Raw genomic sequence first — 22,956 nt, forward strand, 5'->3', positions numbered from 1 at the left:
ATGGATGTCAACCCAGACTACTGTACCCAGCAAAACTTTCAATCACTATAGATGGAGAAAACAAGATATTCCATGACAAAAACAGATTTAAACAATACATATCCACAAATCCAGCACTACAGAAGGTTCTGGAAGGAAAACTCCAACCCAAAGAACATAAGTACACTCAAAAAACACTGGCAATAGATAATCTAATTTTACCAAACACAAAAAGAAACAGGAGGGTGAAATCCACAAGCAATGACATCACCAACAATAAATCCAAAACAAAGAAGAACCAATGAACAATTGACATTAATATCCCTAAATGTCAATGGTCTTAACTTACCCATAAAAAGATATAGGCTAACAGAATGGATATGAAGACAGAATGCATCCTTCTGCTGTTTACAAGAAACACACCTCAATTTCAAAGACAGGCGATATCTCAGAGTAAAAGGATGGGAAAAAAATTTCCAATCAAATGGGCTCAAGGACCAAGCTGGTGTAGCAATCCTAATATCTAACAAATTAGACTTTAAACTAAAAGCAATCAAAAGAGATGAAGAAGGGCATTTCATACTCATCACAGGAAAAGTCCATCAAGATGAAGTCTCAATCCTGAACATCTATGCCCCTAATATGAAAGCACCCACATTTATAAAAGAAACATTACTAAAGCTCAAACCACACATAAAACCACACACACTAATAGTAGGAGATTTCAACACCCCCCTTACACCACTAGACAGGACCACCAGACAGAAACTTAACAAAGAAACAAAGGATCTGACAGAAGTTATGACCCAACTGGGTTTAAGAGATATCTATAGAACATTCCATCCAAACACAAAAGAATATACCTTCTCTCCACACCACATGTAACCTTCTCAAAAATTGACCACATAGTTGGCAGCAAAGCAAACCTCCACAGTTACAAAAGAATTGAAATAACCCACTGTATCTTATGAGACCACCATGCATTCAAGCTAGAATTCAACAGCAATACGAATTGCAGAAAACCTACATTTGCGTGGAAATTGAATAACACCCAATTGCACCATTCCTGGGTTGAGGAAGAAATAAAAAAAGAAATTAAAGACTTCCTAGAATTTAATGAGAAAGTAGACACTACATACCCAAACTTATGGGACACTCTTAAAGCAGTACTAAGAGGGAAGTTCATAGCACTAAGTGCCCACATGAAGAAACTGGAGAAAAGTCACATTAGAGCAAAGTCACATTATTGCTCTTTAGAGTAAAAAGAAGCAAACACACCAAGGAGTAGACGACACCAGGAAATAATCAACCTGAGAGCCGAAATCAACAAAGTAGAAACTAGGAAAACAGTACAAAGAATCAATGAAACAAATAGTTGGTTCTTTGAGAAGATCAACAAGATAGACAAAGCTCTATTCAAACTGACCAAAAGGCAGAGAGAGAGCATGCTAATAAACAAAATCAGAAACGAAAAGGGGGATATAACAACGGACACCGAGGAAACCCAGAGAATCTTCAGGTCATACTTTGAAAATCTGTACTCCACAAAACTGGAAAATCTAAAGGAAATGGGCAGCTTTCTGGATAAATATCACTTACCAAAATTAAATGAAGATCAGATAAACAGTTTAAATCGACATATAACCCATAATGAAATTGAAGCAGTCATCGAAAGCCTCCCAACCAAAAAAAGCCCAGGGCCAGATGGTTTCACTGCAGAATTCTACCAGAAATTCAAACAAGAGCTGATACCAGTACTCCTCAAACTGTTCCACACAATAGAAGCAGATGGGATATTGCCAAACTCTTTCTACGAGGCTACAATCACTTTGATACCCAAGCCACACAAAGATAAGACTAAGAAAGAGAACTACAGACCAATATCCCTCATGAACATTGATGCTAAAATACTCAATAAAATATTGGCGAACCGAATCCAAGAACATATCAGAAAAATCATCCACCACGATCAAGTAGGCTTCATACCAGAGATGCAAGGATGGTTCAACATATGAAAATCTGTCAATGTAATCCACCATAGAAACAAACTGAAAACGAAAATCCACATGATAATCTCACTAGATGCTGAAAAAGCCTTTGACAAAATCCAACATCCCTTCATGATAAAGATCTTGGAGAGAACAGGAATAACAGGAACATATCTAAACATGATAAATGCAATATACACCAAACCAAGAGCCAACATCAAACTAAATGGAGAGAAACTCAAAACGTTTCCTCTAAAATAGGAACAAGACAAGGCTATCCACTCTCTCCATTTCTCTTCAATATTGTACTTGAAGTTCTGGCTATAGAAATAAGACAAGAAAAGGGGATCAAAGGGATACAAATTGGAAAGGATGAAGTCAAATTTTCACTATTTGCAGACAACATGATAGTCTACATTAGTGACCCGAAAAACTCTACCAGGGAACTCCTATGGCTGATAAACACCTTCAGCAAGGTAGCAGGATACAAAATTAACTCAAAAAAAATCAGTAGCCCTACTATATACAGATGATAAATCCAATGAGAAAGAAATCAGGAAACATCACCTTTCACAATATCCACAAGCAACATAAAATATCTTGGGGTAACACTAACCAAAAAAGTGAAAGACCTGTACAGTAAGAACTTTGAGACTTTAAAGAAAGAAATTAAAGAAGATACCAGAAAATGGAAAGATCTCCCATGCTCTTGGATAGGTAGAATTAACATAGTAAAAATGGCAATCCTGCCAAAAGCAATCTACAGATTCAATGCAATCCCCATCAAAATCCCAACACAGTTTTTCACAGACATTGAAAGAACAATACTCAACTTTATATGGAAAAACAAAAAACCCAGGATAGCCAAAACAACTCTTTACAATAAAGGATCTTCTGGTGGCATCACCATCCCTGACTTCAAGCTCTACTACAGAGCCATAGCTCTGAAACCGCTTGTTATTGGCACAAAAATAAACAGATAGACCAATGGAATCGAATTGAAAATCCCGATATTGACTCACACACCTACGAATACCTTATTTTTGACAAAGGTGCTAAATCTATACAATGGAAAAAAGATAGCATCTTCAACAAACTGTGCTGGTATAATTGGATTCAAACATGCAGAAAATTGCAGATAGATCCATACCTGTCACCATGCAAAAAAAAAAAAAAAACTTAAGTGCAAATGGATCAAAGACCTCAACATAAATCCAGCCACACTGAATCTTCTAGAAGAGAAAGTGGGAATTACCCTTGAACAAATTGGCACAGGAGACTGCTTCCTGAACATTACACCAGTAGCACAGACATTGAGGTCTGCAATTAATAAATGGGACCTCCTGAAACTGAGAAGCTTCTGCAAGGCAAAGGAAACAGTCAGTAGGATAGATAAAACGACCACCCACAGAATGGGAAAAGATCTTCACCAATCCCACATCTGACAGAGGACTGATTTCCAAAATATATAAGGAGCTCAAGAAGCTATCCACCAAAACAACAAACAATGAAATTAAAAAGCAGAACTAAATAGAGAATTCTCAACAAAGGAATCTGAAATGTCTGAAAGACACTTAAGAAAGTGCTCAAAATCCTTGGCCATCAGAGAAATGCAACTCAAAACAACTCTAAGATACCACCTCAGACCTGTCAGAATGGCTAAAATAAAAAATACCAATGACAATCTATGCTGGAGAGGATGTGGAGAAAAAGAAACACTCCTCCGTTGCTAGTGGGAGTGTGAACTTGTAAGACCACTCTGGAAATCAGTATGGCGGTTGCTCAGAATAATGGGAATCAGTCTACCTCAAGATCCAGCCATTCCTCTCTTGGGTATATACCCAAATAGTGCATGTTCATACAACAAGGACATATGTTCAACCATGTTCATAGCAGCATTGTTTGTAATAGCCAGAACCTGGAAGCAACCTAGATGCCCCTCAACTGAAGAATGGATTGAGAAAATGTGGTACATTTATACAATGGAGTACTACTCAGCAGAAAAAAGCAATGGAATCTTGAAATTCGCAGGCAAATGGATGGAACTAGAAGAAACCATCCTGAGTGAGGTAACCCAGTCACAAAAAGACAAACATGGTATGTACTCACTCATATATGAATTTTAGACATAGAGCAAAGGATTACCAGCCTATAATCCTCTTCACCAAAGAAACTAGGAAACATGAAGGACTCTAAGGGATAAATGGTCCCCAGGAATGGAAGTGGCATGAACTCCTGAACTAATTGGGAGCATGAGGGTAGGGAGGAGGGAGCTGAGCAATAAGAGCAAGAGAAGAGGAGTAGAGGAGAGGAAATGGAGGGGCAGAAATATTGAGTTGGGGGAAGAATAGAGGAGAGAGAGCAGGGTGAGAGATACCATATCAGAGGGAGCCACTATAGGTCCGAGAAGAGATCTGGAACCAGGGAGATCTCCAGAGACCTACAAGGATGACACGATCTGACAATCCAGGCAATGGTGGAGAGGATAACCTAAAAGCCCTTCCCCTAAAATGAGATTGATGACTTCTCTTTATGCCATCCTAGAGCCCTCATCCAGTGGCTGATGGAAGCAGAGACAGACATCCACAGATATACACTGAGCTGAAATCTGGAATTTAGTTGAAGAGAGGGAAGAATGAAGAGCGAAGGGGTCTGTACCAGGTTGGAGAAACCCACAGGAACAGTTGGCCTGAACAAGGGAGAGCACATCGACCCCAGATGTTGTCGGGGAGGCCAGTACAAGACCTATCCAGACCCCTGAACATGGATGTCAATAAGGAGGCCTCTGCACTCCAGGGAGCCTCTGGTGGTGGATTAGTATTTTCCCCTGGTTCAAGAAGGGACTTTGAGAGCCCATCCCACGTGAAGGGTTACACTCTGACCCTGGACACATGGGGAAGGACCCAGGACCAGCACAGGAAGACTTGGTGGACTTTGCAGAGCTCCCGTTGAGGGCCCTACCCTGCCTGGGGAGTGGTGGGTGGATGGAGTGGGGGTTAGGCTTGGGGTGGGGGAGGAGGGATGGGGGTGAGGGGAGGGAGAGGGAGAGGGAGAAGGGACTTACATGTGAAACAAGCTTGTTCCCTAACTAGAACTAATAAATAAATTTTAAAAAATTAACATAGAATGTGAGCTCTTCAACCACCCTGATTCCAAGTATGAAAGAGTTTCTTTCACTAAAACGAATTCCCTTGTGTTATTTATGTTAATCCTTTTCTGATCTCTGATTGTGGCAACCCTGTACAACTCTGATGGAATAATTTGTAAAGGGCATATGATTTTAAACATGAAGGACTTGGCTATTCTATCTTAGAAAAGGAATCGCTTTCCATTACTTAAATATAATGTCTTGGAGACTCACGTAGCACTATCCTTTGACTGGCAGTGTCATTCCATATATGAAAACATGTTTTATCCACTCCCCAGGTGAGAGCTTCTGAATGATTTCCATTCTTTTGTTGTTCTTTATTTTTCTGGTGTTAATGAAGCTGTCATCAACTTTTTGGAACATGGGGTTTTTCTGCTTGCTTGTATTTTGTGACCAGTGCTTTCATTTCCTGTGCTAAAGCCCTGAAAGCAGAATTACTCAATCAAGCATGTGTTTAACTTTGAAGAAAATGAAAACATGTCTTTCAAAATGACTGCACCCTTTTGTATCTCCTCCAGTCATGTACAAGGATGGCAATTGCTCCATGTCTTTGCCAACAATAAATATATTAAATGGGCATGGAATGGTGTCCCAATGAAGGTGTTTCCATGAACTTGAAACCTCTGCTTTTGATCTTTGTTTCAATCTGAATGTCTGAATGTCTGTCTGAGACTGTCTCACTCCTTCCCTCTACAGAAAAAAAAAATACTTGGCTGTCCTTGCAGGCGTTCTTTTCTGAAGAGGAAACAGAGGGGTAGTGGAACTGGGGGAGAGGTCAGGTGGAGGGGAACTGAGAGGAGTGGAGGGAGGGGAAACAGTGTCCAAATGTATTGTATGACAGAATAATCTATTTAACATAAAAGAAAAAAAAGGAACTTGAGCATCTTCTCCAGACCACATTTTTATCATGTCTTTGGCCTCTGAATGATGATACACAGAGAATCGGAGCATTTGGGGACTTTCCTCCACTTGTGATATAAAAGTCTAGAACTAGAAAGAAGGAACAGAGTGTCCAAGAAACATAAAGGAATTGTTCCTTGACCCAGAGATCAGAGGAGTTGGGAACCTCTCAGCCCCCACAGCCCACCAGTTCCTTGGGTCAGAATACTAAAAGTAGAATATCCACCAGCAAATGCTGGGACCACAGACTGGACAAGTGTACATTGTAAATATGACATGGTATCTAGGAGGATGCTGGGGAAGCCATGGTTGAGAAGGAAATCCTCAATGCTGGGCTGTGGGCCCTAAACTATTCAGGGCAGGAACCATAGAGTCAGGGCCAATCTCGGGCAGCACTGAAGGTTACCCAGTATTGATTCCCACACTACTACCCCAGAAAGTCAGATGTGGTTAGGTGTATGAACTCCTGATTGTATGCTCTTTGATGTAGCTTAGTAGGATTTTTGTGATTCTGAAACTCCTACTCTAAACTTCTATGCTTTAGCATCCTATCACATCAAATATCAGGTGGGGACTAGCTAGTGGCTTAGACAGAAATGAAGTTTGCTGCAAAGCCTGACAACTTAACATTTGTCCCTGGACCCATATGGAGGAAAGAGAGAACTGACTATCACAAATTTTCTTCTGACCTCCACGTGTATTTGATATAACTTGACTACAGAAATGTATACATATACACATGCACACAATACATGAGGACATGTGGGGAGAAGTTAAAATGTTTGTCAAATTGATAAATGACTGTGAAGTGGATCTCAGCAGAGGCTGGCAATTTGAGGAGCCTCATTATGGAGGTAGGGGGAGAAGAGCCAGAATTTCAGTGTCAGATTCAATGAAACTGCCATTACTTAACAGGAGTGTAGCTGCAGATCATAAGGTCACTGTAAAGGACAAGGGATCCTGAGGGTGGAGTCACTACTCTAGGAGCCATGACAGCACAGAGGAGTCTTGAGGATGAAGGTCACACTCAAAGCTCCTGCTCTTTCACTTCTCTCCATCTGTGGTTTCTTGGGAGTACACTTACTCACAGAGCCCTCTGTCTCTCCTGTGACATCTTCAGAGTGTACCTACTCAAAGAAGCCCTGTGGCATCTGCTGTTGCAGCTTTCTACCCAGGAGTGAGGACAGGGCTCCTGGTATACCAGAAGAGCTTCAGAATCTGTACTATGACTTTCCAGAAGGCCAAAGAATGAACAGAAATAGCAGAGGTGGCTTTGCCCTGCCTCCTGGACATTGGACCTGTCACTTCTAACTAATCAGTTCTCCAACAATGAGGACTCTGCCCCTCCACAGCAAGTTCCCGCCTACATCCTTTTGATTTAAATTCCTGCCTGAGCAAGCCACACTGATTCTGCTTCCTGTCTGTGGAACGTGGTCATCCTATATAGCAGCACAGACTCGGGCCTGAGAGCTGATCATGCCACTGAACCAACCTCATAGCTGGCTGAAAGCTGTGGCCTTTGGGCTCCTGCTTCTCCTCCTCCATGTGCAGGGTGAGACTCACTAAGCTGACAACGGGGAATAATTAGAGTCAGAGCTGCCAAATTCTGCAAAGTCAGAGGCTGAGCTTGTGGGAGGGAAGGCATAGGGGTGGGGGCTGGTGGAAATGATAGAATCTAGCAGATAGATAAAAGTGTGGGAAATGTGAGCCTCCCAAAGCTCACAGATTTTGTGGCCCACTAGCACACAGAGGGTAGGAGATATATCTAAGACCACTCCAGACTGAGGAGACAGCTCAGCACAAGGAGCTCTGGAGAGTGCCAGACAATTCAAGGAAAAATGAGCTGAAGGCATTTTCCCAGACCACAGTGTATGGCTATGACAGCAGCTACTACTGACCTTTGAATAAGAATGACAATAATCATAAATTCATGGGGACAAATGGCTCAGAGTGTGTGACATCTTTGGCCAGAGAAATACTCTGACACCCTTCAAAGAGCAAAAGGAAAGTTTCCTGGCCCTGAGGATGGGGAGTTCCCATACTCACACCCACAGCTGAACTAGGAGGTTCTGGGTTCCTTTCCTATGTGTCCTGGTAACAGTGGTATGAGAATTCCCACAATCTGCTGGCAGCTGACTGCACAAAATTAACCCTGATGGCATCTCTCCACACAGGTCAAGACTCATCAGAGGCCAACCCCATCAGGAACACACACACAGGCCAGGTCCGAGGCAGCCTCATCCAAATGAGTGACACCAATGTTGGTGTCCACAGCTTCCTGGGAATTCCCTTTGCCAAGCCACCTGTCGGACCACTGCGCTTTGCACCTCCTGAAGCCCCTGAACCATGGAGTGGTGTGAGAGATGGGACCTCATATCCAGCCATGTAAGTTCCAGACCCAGAGTATGTCAGGTCCTGGGGTGAACAGTTGCTCTGAGCTCTGAGCCATGGTGAAGTGCTTCCTCATCTCAGCTCCATAACAGGTTTCTCTCATAGTGGGATGGTCTGCCATTCGTTTTTATGATGCATGTGCTAAAGTTGAATAGAACAACTGTAGTAATCAGAGCCTGGCACCCATAGAGAGTTAGATGTGACCTACTAAGCAAAGAGTGCCCCTGAGTCCAGTAATATAGACTTCAGGTCCTGAGTTGTGCAGCACTAATTGATACTTGGCAACCATGTCCTCACAGTCACTGTGACAACCTAGAAGCCAAGTGCCATTGACCAAGGAAGAAGGAAATGCAATTAATTCCACCTAGAGCACTGTAGGAAAAAGAAGTTCCCTGAGAACCTGTGCATGGATGAAGGATTTCTCACTTCCTTTTAGGGCAATATTGTCCACTGATTCCTCTAGTACCTGTGGAGTATACAACACTCCAATATTGCAATCTTGTTTGTTTTCTGTGGCTGTAGTAAAATACCAACAAAATCAATTTATGGGGGAAAGCTATTATTAAAGGCTCCAGATTACAATCCATCATGTGTGGGAATTTACAGTGCAAGAAAATTACAAGAGCTGGAAACATCAACTATGAACAGCGAGTACAAAAAAGCTTGTGTGTCTGCAATACTAAGATCACTTTTCTATTCTTATGCAATTCAGTTAGTTACCACATACAGCCAGTCATTTCCATAGAGAAACCTAGAAGTCTCCATATCCTGAACTCAGAAAGACTAACATTCAGGCCCTACCCAAATGGAGGACTGCCTAGAAATCTGACTTTCATGGAGCCTGTGGTCTTTACCTTGTGGGAAGGACTTCAGAAAGGGAATATCTGTTAATGGGGCATCATTAGGAGCAGCAGCTGAAGGTGTCTGAGGAAAAAACCCAGACTCACAACTGGTTTTGACTACCACACATCTCTTGGAATATCTGTCTGCTATTTCCATCAGGTGTCTGCAAAACCTTGAAATGATGAATGTAGAAGGCGTGAAGGATATGAAACTGACAGTGCCTCCCCTCCCTATGTCTGAGGATTGCCTGCATCTCAACATCTATGCACCAGCTCATGCCCATGAAGGCTCTAACCTGCCTGTGAGTGTCAGGACATGGTCAGTCTGGGGACAGGACATGTTTTTCAAAATGATTAGAAAGGACAAAATCAACCTGAGCTCCATTGCAGTGTGGACTCTGATGCCCTGTTCATGTCAAAGAAGGCCTTCTCAGCCTCACTATGCAGCTGAAACCTGGGCATGAGACACATAGCACTGAGTGATCAAAGGCTTTAGCACTTTGATAAAACCAGGACTCATTCTACAACCTGAGCCCTGCAGAACCACTTAGGTGCTCAAGGCCAACACTGAGGTCCCCATTTCTACTTCTGAGTTATCTGTTGTGCCAATGAGAGTTGATGGTCCCTTCCATTTTTAATCTGCAGAGATATATATGAAGACACACCTCTTTTCCCACTATGAAGTCTGAATAATGATTACTCTATCCATAGAGCTGTCAATTTAAACTGAAATACATGTTGGGTATGGGAACTAGAAATATCCTGATGGGGCTACCAGAGTCTCTAGCCATGACCAAGGCCCTGAAGTGCTGAGGGTTTGTATATAGTTGTGCAGCTGCTTAGAGGTACAGCAGTTGATACTCTAGTAAGCAGTCCTTCAGAGCTTGCGTTTGGCTAGGAGCTTTCTGGCATCTCTCTTGTCTTCTCCAGGTGATGGTGTGGATCCATGGTGGTGGACTGGTTGTAGGAATGGCTTCTATGTATGACGGATCCATGCTGGCAGCCATTGAGGATGTGGTGGTAGTCACTATCCAGTACCGTCTGGGTGTCCTGGGCTTCTTCAGGTGAGACTAGGGCTGAGCTGAGCAATGGCAGCTGAGAAGACCCTAAACAGCCCTTTGATCCATGTCCCTTCCACTTCTCAGCACTGGAGACCAGCATGCCAGAGGCAACTGGGGCTACCTGGACCAAGTGGCTGCCCTACGCTGGGTCCAGCAGAACATCGCCCACTTTGGAGGCAACCCTGACCAGGTCACGATTTTTGGCGAATCAGCAGGTGGCACAAGTGTGTCTACACATGTTGTGTCCCCCATGTCTAAAGGACTCTTCCATGGTGCCATCATGGAAAGTGGAGTAGCCCTGCTGCCAGGCCTTATCAGTGAAACCCATGAGATGGTCTATACTGTAAGTGCCCTCTACCATCATAGTCCTAATCTGCCCCCTCAGTCTTCATGGTCTGGTCCTCTTCTCAGTGGGGAAAATAAGAACCATGGGAAATCGTTTCTTTCCAGTATTTTTAAGACACTCAGAGGTTAGCCTCTACTCACCTCTACTTCATACTGGGTGAGTATGTTATCAGACCAGCAAACTGCTCCTAGCACTTCCACCATTGGCATAAATAAATATGCATGCACTTGAGAGACAGTTCAGTGGGGTTTTAAAAGTGCCTGGAGTGTAAGCCTGAGGACCTAAGTTCAAATCCCCAGATCCCACAAAAGGCTGTAGATAGTAACATGTATCTGTAATTCCAATGTTCCTGTGGTCAGATGTGAGGTAGAGACAAGAGAATCCCTGGATGTTCCCAGAACAGTTCAGCTAGTGTAGGAGAAGCAACAGAACAATGTATCCTGTCTCAAATAGGGAGTGTGGGGTCCTTGAAGAAATGAAACTTTGTCCTCTAACATTCACATACAAATGCTGGTACACTTATTCTTCTCTCATACAGAAAACACAGAGAAAGAGGGATGGAGAAAATAAAGCCATCCTAAACAAAAAGTCAAGTATGCAGGCAGAAAGGGTACTGCTTAATAGCTGTCACCTTTGAGCAATAGGACAAAGAGAACGATTTCATACTTATTCCAATGGACATACAACACAACAGTGTGAGAATTAGGTGCAATAACATCTGGCTGGAATTGAGAAAACTCTTTCCCTGTTTGTTCCTTTTACAGATGGTGGCCAACATGTCTGGATGTGAGACCATGGAATCAGAGGCCCTGGTGCACTGTCTGAAAGGCAAGAGTGAAGCAGAGATTCTGGCCTTAAATAAGGTTCATGTTCTGGAAGGACTGTTTTTGTTCTTTAAGTTCTGTGTACAATATGAACAACAAGATAGACTGCTCTAAGTTTAGATTCTCTTCCAGAGTGAGCAGAGCTCTCTGAAACTAGTGAGAAATGAGAAAATGGTGGAGGTAACTCAGTGGACATCACCATAAGTATTCCATTGACCTTCAGCTTTGACTTTTAATGCCCCTCAGGTTTTCAAAATCATCCCTGCTGTGGTGGATGGAGTGTTTCTACCCAGACATCCCCAAGAGCTGTTGGCTTCTGCAGATTTTCACCCTGTCCCCAGCATCATAGGTGTCACCAATGATGAGTATGGTTGGATCATCCCCATGGTGAGACTCACTTTCAATCCTCTTGGAGCCTGGAGACTCATATGCTAAGCAGTGGGAACTCAACGCATCTTTAATCCAAGTCCATCAGATCCCACACTTATCAGTGTCTTCTCTCTCCCAGGTCAGGGGCTCTGCCCGTACAATAAAGGAAATAACCAGAGAGAACCTGCAAGCTGTTCTGAAGAATGCAACAGCACAAATGGTGAGATACCTCTGGTCCTGTCCAAATAGAGAGTTCCCTAATATCTCCTTCTCAGAAAGAGTCTTATTAACAAAGGTCAGTATATGTCTTAGTTAGGATCTACTGCTTGGAAGAGATACCATGGCCACACAAACTCTTACAAGGAAAATATTTTATTTATTGAGAGCCTTACAATTTCTGAAGCTTAGTTCATTAACTTCATAGTATGACATGCAGTGTGCAGGCAGACACGGTAGTAGAAAAGGAGCTAAGATTCCTACATGTTGATTGCCAGGCAACAGAAAGTGGTCTGAACCACTGGGTTTGACTGGAGCACATATGAAACCTCAAAGCCTATCGCCATAGTGACACATTTCCTCCAATAAGGCCATTCCTACTCCAACAAAGCCACAATTCCTAATAGTGACACTCCTTTTGGGGACCATTTTGTTTCAAACCACCACATTCCATTCTCTGGTTCCCAGAGACTTATAGTCATAACATAATGCAAAAAGGCATTGAGTCCAACTTCAAAAGTCCCCATAGTCTATAATAATTTCAAACTTATTTAAATGTCTAAGTTCAAACTCTTCTGAGATTAATGCAATCTTAACAGTAATCAAACGTAAAGTTGAAATAAAAAAGAAGAGCAGATATTTCCAACATATAATGGCACAGGTTGGTTATCCGTTGTCATTCCAAAGTGTAAGAAAATGAGGATAGTTTGGATATACTGGACAAAAGACCAAAAAACAGCTGGGCAGATTCCAAACTCTGCATCTCCATGTACGATATCAAAACACTCTTCAGATCTCCAACCACTTTCAGCTTTGTTGACTGCAACACACTTCTTAGGCTGGCTCTACTCCATGTTTGCCACTTTCCTTGGCAAGTGTTCCACAACTCAGGCATCTCCAACATCTCAGGGTCTCCAAGGAAATCCAGGCTTCAGTTTTGAAGCTTTACACATGGTCTCTCTAGGCTCCCATTTGGGGACAACCCTGACACATGCCTGGCCTCAGATGCTTTCCTTAGTTGCAGAAGCAAATTCCATAGCCCCTTTCCTTTATCCTTAAGGCCAGAATCACATGTCCAAAGCTGCTAAGTTCTCCTGCTTATCTGGCCTTTGTTAACTTACATGGGCCCTATGTTCAATTACATATTTACCAACTTTCTGTTTTCCATGGTTTCCTTCATTACATAAGTTTGACTGTTCTGAAACTGAATCTGTAGACGAGGATGGCCTTAAACTGATAGATCCACCAGCCTCTGCCTCAGCAGTTCTAAGATTAAAGGCATGAACCACCACACACCTGGCTCTAAGCTTTTCCTTAATTTCTTTTTTTAACTTTTGTTTATTTATATTAGAAACAAGCTTCTTTTACATGTCAATCTCAGTTCCCTCTCCCTCCCCTCCTCCCCTGCCCCTATCCCAACCGCTTTCTGCTCCCAAGGGAGGGTGAGGCCATACATGGGATCTTCAAAGTCTGTCACATCATTTCAAGCAGGACTTAGACCCTCCCCAGTGTGTCTAGGCTGAGAGAGTATCCCTCTATGTGAACAGGGCTCCCAAAGTCCATTTATGTACTAGGGGTAGATACTGATCCACTAGAGTGGCCCCATAGATTGTCCAGACCTCCAAACTGACCTCTTCCTTCAAGGGGTCTGGAACAGTCCCATGCTGTTTTCCCAGGTATCAGTCTGGGGTCCAGGAGCAACCCCTTGTTCAGGTCAGCTGTTTCTGTGGCTTTCTCCAGCCTGGTCTTGACCCCTTTGCTCATCACTCCTTCCTCTCTGCAACTAGATTCCAGAATTCAGCTCAGTGTTTAGCTGTGGGTGTCTGTATATGCTTCCATCAGCTACTGGATGAAGGCACTAGGATGGCATATAAGGTAGTCATCAATCTCATTATCACAGAAGGGCATTTAAAGTAGCTCTCAACTATTGCTTAGATTGTTAGTTGGGGTCAGCCTTCTAGATCTCTGGACATTTCCTTAGTGTCAGAATTCTCATTAAACGTATAATGGCTCCCTCTTATCTTGCTCTCCTCTATTCTTCCCCTGAAGATCTATCTTCCTGTTCCTTCATGTCCTCCTCTCCCCACCTCTTCTCCCCTTCTCTTTCTTCTAACTCCCTCTCCCCTCCCCCATGCTCCCCATTAGCTTAGGAGATCTTGTACCTTACCTTTCCCCAGGGGACCATGTATGTCTCTCTTAGGGTCCTCCTCCTAGCTTCTCTGGCAGTATGGATTGTAGGAAGCTACTTCTTTGCTCTAGATCTAAAATCCATATATGAGTGAGTACATACTATTTTTGTCTTTTTGCGATTAACTTGACTCACTCTGAATGGTTTCTTCTAGTTATATCCATTTGCCTTCGAATTTCAAGATTCCATTGGTTTTTTTTTTTCCTCTGAGTAGTACTCCATTGTGTAAACGTACCACATTTTCTCCATCCATTCTTCAGTTGAGGGACATCTAGGTTGATTCCAGTTTCTGGCTATTACAAATAATGCTGCTATGAACATGGTTGAACAGATATCTTTGTTGTATGAATATGCGTTTTTGGGTATATGCCTAAGAGTGGAATTGCTGGATCTTGTGGTATATTGATTCTCATTTTCATGAGGTACCGCCATACTGATTTCCAAAGTGGCTGTACAAGTTGGCACTCACACCAGCAATGGAGGAATGATCCCCTTTCTCCACATCCTCTCCAGCATAAACTGTTGTTGGAGTTTTTGATTTTAGTCTGACAGGCATAATATAGTATCTCAGAGTTCTTTTGATTTGCATTTCCCTGATGGCTAAGGATGTTGAGCACTTTTTTATATGTCTTTCAGCCATTTTAGATTCCTCTATTGAGAATTGTCTATTTAGTTCTGTACCCCACTTTTTAATTGGATTAGTTGGTGTTTTGGGGACTAGCTTCTTGAGTTCTTTGTATATTTTGGAAATCAGCCCTCTGTCAGATGTGGGTTTTGTGAATATCATTTCCCATTCTGTGGGCTGCTGTTTTGTGTTGTTGACTGTGTCCTCTGCCTCTTCTCAGTTCAGGAGGTCCCATTTATTAATTGTCAATATCAGTGTCTGTGCTACTGGTATTATGTCCAGGAAGCGGTCTCCTGTACCAATTTGTTCAAGGGTATTTCCCACTTTCTTTTCTAATAAGTTCAGTGCGGCTGGGTTTCTGTTGAGGTCTTTGATCCATTTGAATTTAAGTTTTGTGCATGGAGACAAATATGGATCTGCATTCTTCTACATGCCAGCATCCAGTTATTCCTGCACCATTTGTTGAAGATGCTTTCTTTTTTCCACTGTATAATTTTAGCTTCTTTCTCAAAAATCAGGTGTTCATAGGTGTTTGGGTTAATATCAGGGTTTTCAACTTGATTCCATTGGTCTGCCTGTCTATTTTTCTGCCAATACCAAGCTATTTTCAGGACTATGGCTCTATAATAGAGCTTGAAGTCAGGGATGTCGATGTCTCTGGAAGTTCCTGTATTTTACAGGGTTGTTTTGGATATCCTGGGTCTTTTGTTTCTCCATATAAAGTTAAGAATTGTTCTTACAAGGTCTGTGAAGAATTGTGTTGGGATTTTGATGGGGATTGCACTGAATCTGTAGATTGCTTTTGGCAAGATTGCCATTTTTACTATGTTGATCCTCCCTACCCAAGAACATGGGAGATACTTCCATTTTCTGGTATCTTCTTTAATTTCTTTCTTTAAAGTCATAAAACTCCTACAATACAGATCTTTCACTTACTTGGTTAGCATTACCCCAAGGTATTTTATGTTGTTTGTGGCAATTGTAAAGGGTGGTGTTTCTCTGATTTCTTTCTCAGCAAGTTTATCATTTGTATATACAAGGGTAACTGATTTTTTGAGTTAATCTTACATCCTGCCAATTTGCTGAACATGTTTATCAGCTGTAGGAGTTCCCTGGTAGAGTTTTTCGGGTCACTTATGTAGACTACCATATTATCGGCAAATAGTGAATGTTTGACTTCTTCCTTTCCAATTTGTATCCACTTGATCTCCTTTTGTTGTCTTATTGCTCTAGCTAGAACTTCAAGGACAATATTGAAGAGGTATGGAGAGAGTACACAGCCTTCTCTTGTTCCTGATTTTAGAGGAATTGCATTGAGTTTCTTTCCATTTAGTTTGATGTTGGCTGTTGGCTTACTGTATATTGCTTTTTATTATGTTTGGTATGTTCCTCTTATCCCAGATGTCTCCAAGACCTTTATCATGAAGGGGTGCTGCATTTTGCAAAAGACTTTGTAAGCATCTAGTGAGATGATCATGTGGTTTTTCTTTCTCAGTCTGTTTATATGGTGGAATACATTGATGGATTTTCATATGTTAAACCATCCTTGCATCTCTGAGATGAAGTCTACTTGATCATGGTAGATGATTTCTCTGATACGTGCTTGGATTCTGTTTGCCAGTATTTTATTGAGTATTTTTGCATCAATGTTCATGAGGGACATTGGTTTGTACTTCTCTTTCTCAGTTGTGTCTTTGTGTGGCTTGGGTATCAAGGTTATTGAAGAGTTTGGCAATGACCCTTCTGCTTCTATTGTGTGGAATACTTTGAGGAGAATTGGTATTAGCTGTTCCTTGAATTTCTGGTAGAATTCTGCACTGAAGCCATCTCGTCCTGGGCTTTTTTTAGTTGGGAGAATTTTGATGACTGCTTCTATTTCATTAGGGATTATAGGTCTATTTAAATTGCTTATCTTAATTTTGGTAAGTAAAATCTATCCAGAAAATTGTCCATTTCCTTTAGATTTTTGAATTTTGAGGAATATAGGTTTTCAAAGTATGATCTGATGATTCTCTGGATTTCCTCAGTGTCTGTTGTTATATCCCCCTTTTCATTTCTGATTTTATTAATTTGCATGTTTACTCTCTGATGTTTGGTAAGTTTGGATAAAGGCTTGTCTATCTTGTTGATTTTCTCCAAGAACCAACTCTTCGTTATGTTGATTCTTTGTATTTTTTTTTTTTAGTTTCTACTTTATTGATTTCAGCCCTCAATTTGACTATTTCCTGGCATCTACTCCTACAGGGTGCATTGGCTTCTTTGTGTTCTAGAGCTTTCAGTTGTGCTGTTAATTCTCTAGTGTGACTATTCTCCAGTTTCTTCATGTGGGCACTTAGTGCTATGAACTTTCCCCTTAGCACTGCTTTCAACGTGTCTCATAAGTTTGGGTATGTTGTGTCCTTATTCTCATTGAATTCTAAGAAATCTTTCATTTCTTTTTTATTTCTTCCTTGACCCAGGAATGGTGAAATTGGGCATTATTCAATTTCCATGAGTTCGCAGGTTTTCTGCACTTGTGTTGTTGTTGAATTCTAATTTTAAAGCATGGTGGTCTGATAAGATACTGGGAGTTATTCCATTTTTGTGCCTGTTGAGGTTTGTTATGTTGCCAAGTATGTGATGAATTTTAGAGAAGGTTCCATGTGGCTCTGAGAAGAAGGTGTATTCTTTTGTGTTTGGATGGAATGTTCTATAGATGTCTGTTAAGTCCAATTGGGTCATAACTTCTATAAGTTCCTTTGTTGCTTTGTTAAGTTTCTGTCTGGTATTCCTGTCTAGTGATGAGACTGGGGTGTTGAAGTCTCTCACTATAAGTGTGTGAGGTTTTATGTGTTATTTGAGTTTTAGTAATATTTCTTTTACAAACATGGATCCCTTTGTATATGGGGCATAGACATTCTGAATTGAGACTTCATCTTGATGGATTTCTCCTGTGTGAGTAGGAAGTGACATCCTTCATCTTTTTTGATTGATTTTACTTTAAAGTCTAATTTGTTAGATATTAGGATTGCTACCCCTGCTTGTTTCTTGGGTCCATTTGATTGGAAAAATCTTTTCCCAACCTTTAATTTTTAAGTACGTCTGTCTTCGAAGTTGAGGTGTATTTCTTGTATGCAGCAGAAGGAAGGATTCTGTCTTCTTATCCATCATGCTAACCTGTGTTTTTTTATGGTCAAGTTAAGACCATTAATGTTGAGGGATATTAATGACCATTGATTGATCATTCTTGTTTGTTTTGGATTTGGTGGTGGTGGTGAAATTATGTGTGGGTTTTCATCCCTTTTTTCTTTTGGCTGTTGGTCAAGTGGGATTATCTATTGCCTATATTTTTCTGGCTGTAGTTTACTTCCTTGGGTTGCAGTTTTCCTTCCAGAACTTTCTGTATGGCTGCATTGGTGGATATGTATTCTTTGAATCTGGTTTTGTCATGGAATATCTTGTTTTCTCCATCTATATTGATTGAAAGCTTTCTGAGTATAGTAGTCTAGGCTGGCATCTGTGGTCTCTTAATGTAGGTAGAATATCTATCCAGGACCTTCTGGCTTTCAGAGTTTCCATGGAAAAGTCAGGTGTAATTCTGATAGGTTTGCCTTTATATTTTACTTGACCTTTTTTCCTTTAGTTCTCTTAATATTCTTTTTTTATTCTGTATGTTTTGGGTTTTTATTATTATGTGGAGAGTAGACCTTTTTTTGTGGTCCACTCTATCTGATGTTCTGGAGGCTTCTTGTACTTTCATTGGGATGTCTTTCTTTAGGTTGGGAAAGTTTTATTCTATGATTTTTTAATATGTTTCTGCACCTTTTAGTTGGGTTTCTTCACCTTCTTCTACACCCATTATTCTTAGGTTTGGCCTTTTCACGGTATCCCATATTTCCTGTATATTTTGTGTTAGGGATTTGTTTGACTTAAAATTTTCTTTGGTGTATGAGTATATTTCTTCTAGTGTATCTTCAACTCCTGAGATTCTCTCTTCCATCTCTTGTGTTCTGTTGGTTATGCTTGCATCTGTATTTCCTGTTCATTTACTCAACTTTTCTCTCTCTAGCATTCCCTCAGTTTGTGTTTTCTTTATTGTCTGTATTTCAGTTTTCAGGTCTTGAATTGTTTCCTTCATCTGTTTGAATGTTTTTTTCTTGGATTTCCTTGCTTTCTTTAAGAGATTTGTTGATTTCTCTCATATTTGGATTGTTTTTTCTTCCAGTTCTTTAAGGGATTTTCTCATATCCTCTTTGAGGCCCTCTATCATTTTCATGAAGGTGTTTTTAAGGTCATTGTCTTCTGCTTCATCTGCATTATGATGATCAGTTCTTGTTGGTGTATGGTCCCTAGACTCTAGTGGTGTCATATTGGTTTTCCTGTTGTTGAATGTGTTCTTATATTGTCTTCTTCCCAACCCTTCCTCCTGTGGGTGTAGAAGGAGTCTCTTCCTCTCCTGGTGCATACAAGACCAAGGTTTCCTTCCGGTGGGTGCAAAGTCCAATACTCTGATGTCTCTCCTCTTCCAGTGGATGGAGGCAGGACTGGTACCAAGGCTTTGGCAGTCTCTACATGGGCTGGCTCCTGCTGGTATGGGATCCTCTGTGAGCAGTCCCCAGGCCTCAGGTGTCTCCAAGTAGGACAGAGGAAGGCAAGCCGGAAAAAGTTGTTTTAGGGTATCTATTGCTGTAAATAGACACCATGACCACACAAACTCTTATAAAGGAAAATACTTTATTAGGAGTTTACAATTTCTGCAGTTTAGTCCAATATCTTCACAGTGTGACATGGAGTATGCAGGCATACATGGTGCTATAGAAGGAGCTGATAAACCTACATCTTGTTTTCCATGCAACAGGAAGTGGTCTGATCCACTGGCTGTGGCGGGAGCATATATGAGACCTCAAAGCCCAACTCCACAATAACACACTTCCTCGAACAAGGCCATACCTAGCACCAACAAAGCCATACCTCCTAATAGTGCCATTCCCTTTGGGGACTAATTACTTTCAAACCACCACAGTACATGTGTGATTCTGTATTGACCTCAGCGCATGAACCTTACTATTTATACCCTACCTCATCCCAGGGTCCATTCTCCCCATACCAAATGCTGATGCCCACCTAACTGAGAACATGTCGAGCCTCATTCTTCCTGCTCTCCTTGATGCAGATGCTGCCTCCTGAGTGTAGTAACCTGCTAATGGAAGAGTACATGGGGGACACTGAGGATCCCCAAACCCTCCAAATACAGTTCACAGAGATGATGGCAGACTTCATGTTTGTGATTCCTGCACTCCAAGTATCACATTTTCAGCGTGAGTATATCTGTAACAAGGCTTAGGGGAGCAGATGTAGGTGATGGGTGAGCACTGTGGAGCTGTGTGGTACCCAGGTCTCATGTCTAGTTATAGAGAGTGACATCTAGGTACAGAGAAGGAAATGGTCACTGATACCCTATTGACTCTCAAAACAATTAAGCTGGGAAGGCCATGAGCACCCTATAGCCAAGGGCTTTTCCACAACTAGTGCTCCAGCCTGGACCTCCTCCGATTTAACTTTTATGATTCCAGGTAGTTTCATATCAAGGAACCTTTTCACCAAATATGTATCAGAAGAAATCCAGGTAACAAGTTACTAAGTCACCATTTGTTCTCACTTCTAGGTTCCCATGCCCCTGTCTACTTCTATGAGTTCCAACATCAGCCCTCCTTTGTAAAGGATGTCAGGCCACCCCACGTGAAGGCTGACCATGGTGATGAGGTTCTTTTTGTCTTTGGGCCCTTCTCCTCTGGCATGAAATGTGAGTGTTCTTTATTTTCCTTGAAGTGAATGAGGTCACAGATGACTCCCTGAGCTCTCCCAAGGTCTCAGCCCATGTTAGGAAACCTACGCTCTGGGAGGAAATAAAATCAAATGTGTACGGTATCATAGCCTAAAAATTATACTAAGATTAGAATCTGGACCCATTTCAGTCTAGCCTGTGATGAAGATGACCCCACATTGCGGCAGGAATTCAATTAGAGGCACACATGGATCATGGATACTGTATAGTGAGGTGGAGGTGACAAAGTGAATAGCTTAGGGATGCACAACAGTTGGCGTTGTGAGTGTGAAGCATGAGTTGGCAGTTGTGTGAGGTGACATGGACTTCAACATTTGTCTTCCTCATGACTCCAGTTGACCTCCCGGAGGAGGAGGAGCTACTGAACAGGAGGATGATGAAGTACTGGGCCAACTTCGCAAGACATGGGTGAGAACACACCTCTCTCTCAACTTTCCAAGTGTGGGTCCCTCTCTAGGGCTCCCATTTATGTCGTCATCTCTTTAGCATTCCTGGATCTTCCATCACATGATAGCATTTTCTCTACCCAATAGAATATTTATACAGATTCTTTGTAGCTATCAGATACTGTTCATCTCACAGTGACCTGACTGGTGGGCCATAGTGATATGGTACTATTCATTAGATCTTGTCTTTTAGAGAGTAACATAAAATAGTTCAGGTTCTCTTCCCTCATATGGAGCCTCCTTAAAGTATCTGTACCTGTTGTGTTTGTAGATTAAATGTCAACTACAATTTCTTTTAAGATAAGCTGTCCATCCATCAATATTGACTTCTTTTTTCTACACTTTGCACCATCCAAGCCCATCGTGGGTGACACTTCTATCACTTTAACAGGGAACATGCCACATCAGACTCCTTAAATGTTGGCTTAATTCTACTGCTCTGACCCAATCAGGGGATCAGGATTTGGATCATAGTGACCTCACCCTTCCCTTTTGGGTGGCCTATCCACAGGAACCCAAACAGTGAAGGTCTACCCTACTGGCCCATGTTGGACCATGATGAACAGTACCTGCAGTTGGACATCCAGCCTACTGTGGGACAAGACTTGAAGGCCAGAAAGCTGCAGTTCTGGACAAAGACTCTGCCCCAGAAGATCCAGGAGCTAAAGAGGTCACAGAACATGCACCAAGAACTGTAGTGCCCTGTGTTTAGAATGCTGTGTAGGGTTGCCTGCTGGTGGGGTCAGCTTGAGTTTCTCAACAATATTGAGGAGCCTGGGTTGATTCTAGCGTTCACATAATCTCTGCACTTGTCTGTTCTTTCACATTTATCACAAATCCTCTGCATGTGACTCTTCATCCTGCTGGGTCATCTTTAGTAGGACCCACTCAATAAATGCTCAAATAACAGTGTGCATTTGTGAGCCCCAAAGTACCCATCTCCTTACACACTCCACTGCCACAGGGCAGACCCTTCTGCCTGCCCTGCCTTAATTTCTCATCCTTGGTGTCTACATGCCTAAGATCAAAACTCTTGTTTAGCAAAGCAGAAGCTTTGGAAAATGTTGATATAGATTCTTAGGCGAACCCATATCATTTGGGAAGGTTGTGTCAAAATCACATGCCCTCTGTCATCAAGTTCATACTTTTGGAGACCATGAAGTCCAAGGTTAAGACACCAACAGAATTTCTGTATTGTGATGAGTATCTTTCTGACCCAAAGATGATAGGCACCTTGTGTTTTCACTGACAGATGGAATAATTAGTAGTTCTCATGACCCAGGTCTCCAACAGATCTCACTCTTAGTAACATCATATTGGAGTCTAAGTTTCAATATAGAAGTATGATTCATAGGTACTTTCCAGAGGCTCCCATGTCAATCCCTAGATTTGAAAAAATCCTAAAGTATCTCTACCTGTTGTGTTTGTAGATTAAATGTCAACTACAATTTCATTTAAGATCTGTCCATCTGTCAATACTGATTTCTTTTTTTCTACCCTTTGCACCATCCAAGCCCATTCATCTATTCTGTCCCAAAGTGGCTATTGGCATGATTTTGTATGAGAAGTAGGTTTAAGTGACTATGATCTCCTCCAGTCTGGGACAGTGTTTGTGTGTGTGTGTGTGTGTGTGTGTGTGTGTGTGTGTGTGTGTGTGTGTGTGTGTACTTACCATCATCCAGCCGAGGCTTCCCCAGCGATTGGATTACAGACATTCACTATGTCCATCTTACTTTCTTAAGCATTTATTTTTATCTTTTATTTATGCATATGTGTGTTGTCTGTGAGAGTATATACCACATGTATACT

At 41.7% G+C, this 22,956-nt stretch overlaps 1 protein-coding gene across 3 annotated transcripts; it reads left to right on the forward strand.

Moving 5' to 3' along the window:
• Positions 1-7,491: 7,491 nt before the first annotated feature.
• LOC100763617 (acylcarnitine hydrolase) lies at positions 7,492-22,022 on the forward strand. Of its 3 annotated transcripts, XM_027405760.2 has the most exons (12): positions 7,492-7,567; positions 8,190-8,400; positions 9,409-9,550; positions 10,179-10,312; positions 10,394-10,652; positions 11,420-11,518; positions 11,726-11,866; positions 11,988-12,068; positions 20,030-20,174; positions 20,522-20,659; positions 21,037-21,109; positions 21,659-22,022. In XM_027405760.2, exons 1-12 carry the CDS (start codon positions 7,492-7,494, stop codon positions 21,843-21,845), a joined length of 1,686 nt encoding a protein of 561 aa, XP_027261561.1. In that variant the 3' UTR covers positions 21,846-22,022. The 3 variants fall into 3 exon arrangements, with proteins under 3 accessions (XP_027261561.1, XP_035297326.1, XP_035297327.1); XM_035441435.1 differs by lacking the exon at positions 11,420-11,518; XM_035441436.1 differs by lacking the exons at positions 10,179-10,312; positions 10,394-10,652.
• Positions 22,023-22,956: the final 934 nt, after the last annotated feature.

This window comes from Cricetulus griseus, chromosome 3, assembly GCF_003668045.3.
Source record: "Cricetulus griseus strain 17A/GY chromosome 3, alternate assembly CriGri-PICRH-1.0, whole genome shotgun sequence".
Lineage (NCBI taxonomy): Eukaryota > Metazoa > Chordata > Mammalia > Rodentia > Cricetidae > Cricetulus > Cricetulus griseus.

Excerpts from the sequence above, each read along its gene's own strand:
- LOC100763617 (XM_027405760.2), top strand. The coding sequence starts at position 7,492 with ATGCCACTGAACCAACCTCATAGCTGGCTGAAAGCTGTGGCCTTTGGG. Across the intron at positions 11,519-11,725 it reads AGATTCTGGCCTTAAATAAG|GTTTTCAAAATCATCCCTGC; the intron begins GTTCATGTTCTG and ends AATGCCCCTCAG. Across the intron at positions 11,867-11,987 it reads ATGGTTGGATCATCCCCATG|GTCAGGGGCTCTGCCCGTAC; the intron begins GTGAGACTCACT and ends TCTCTCTCCCAG.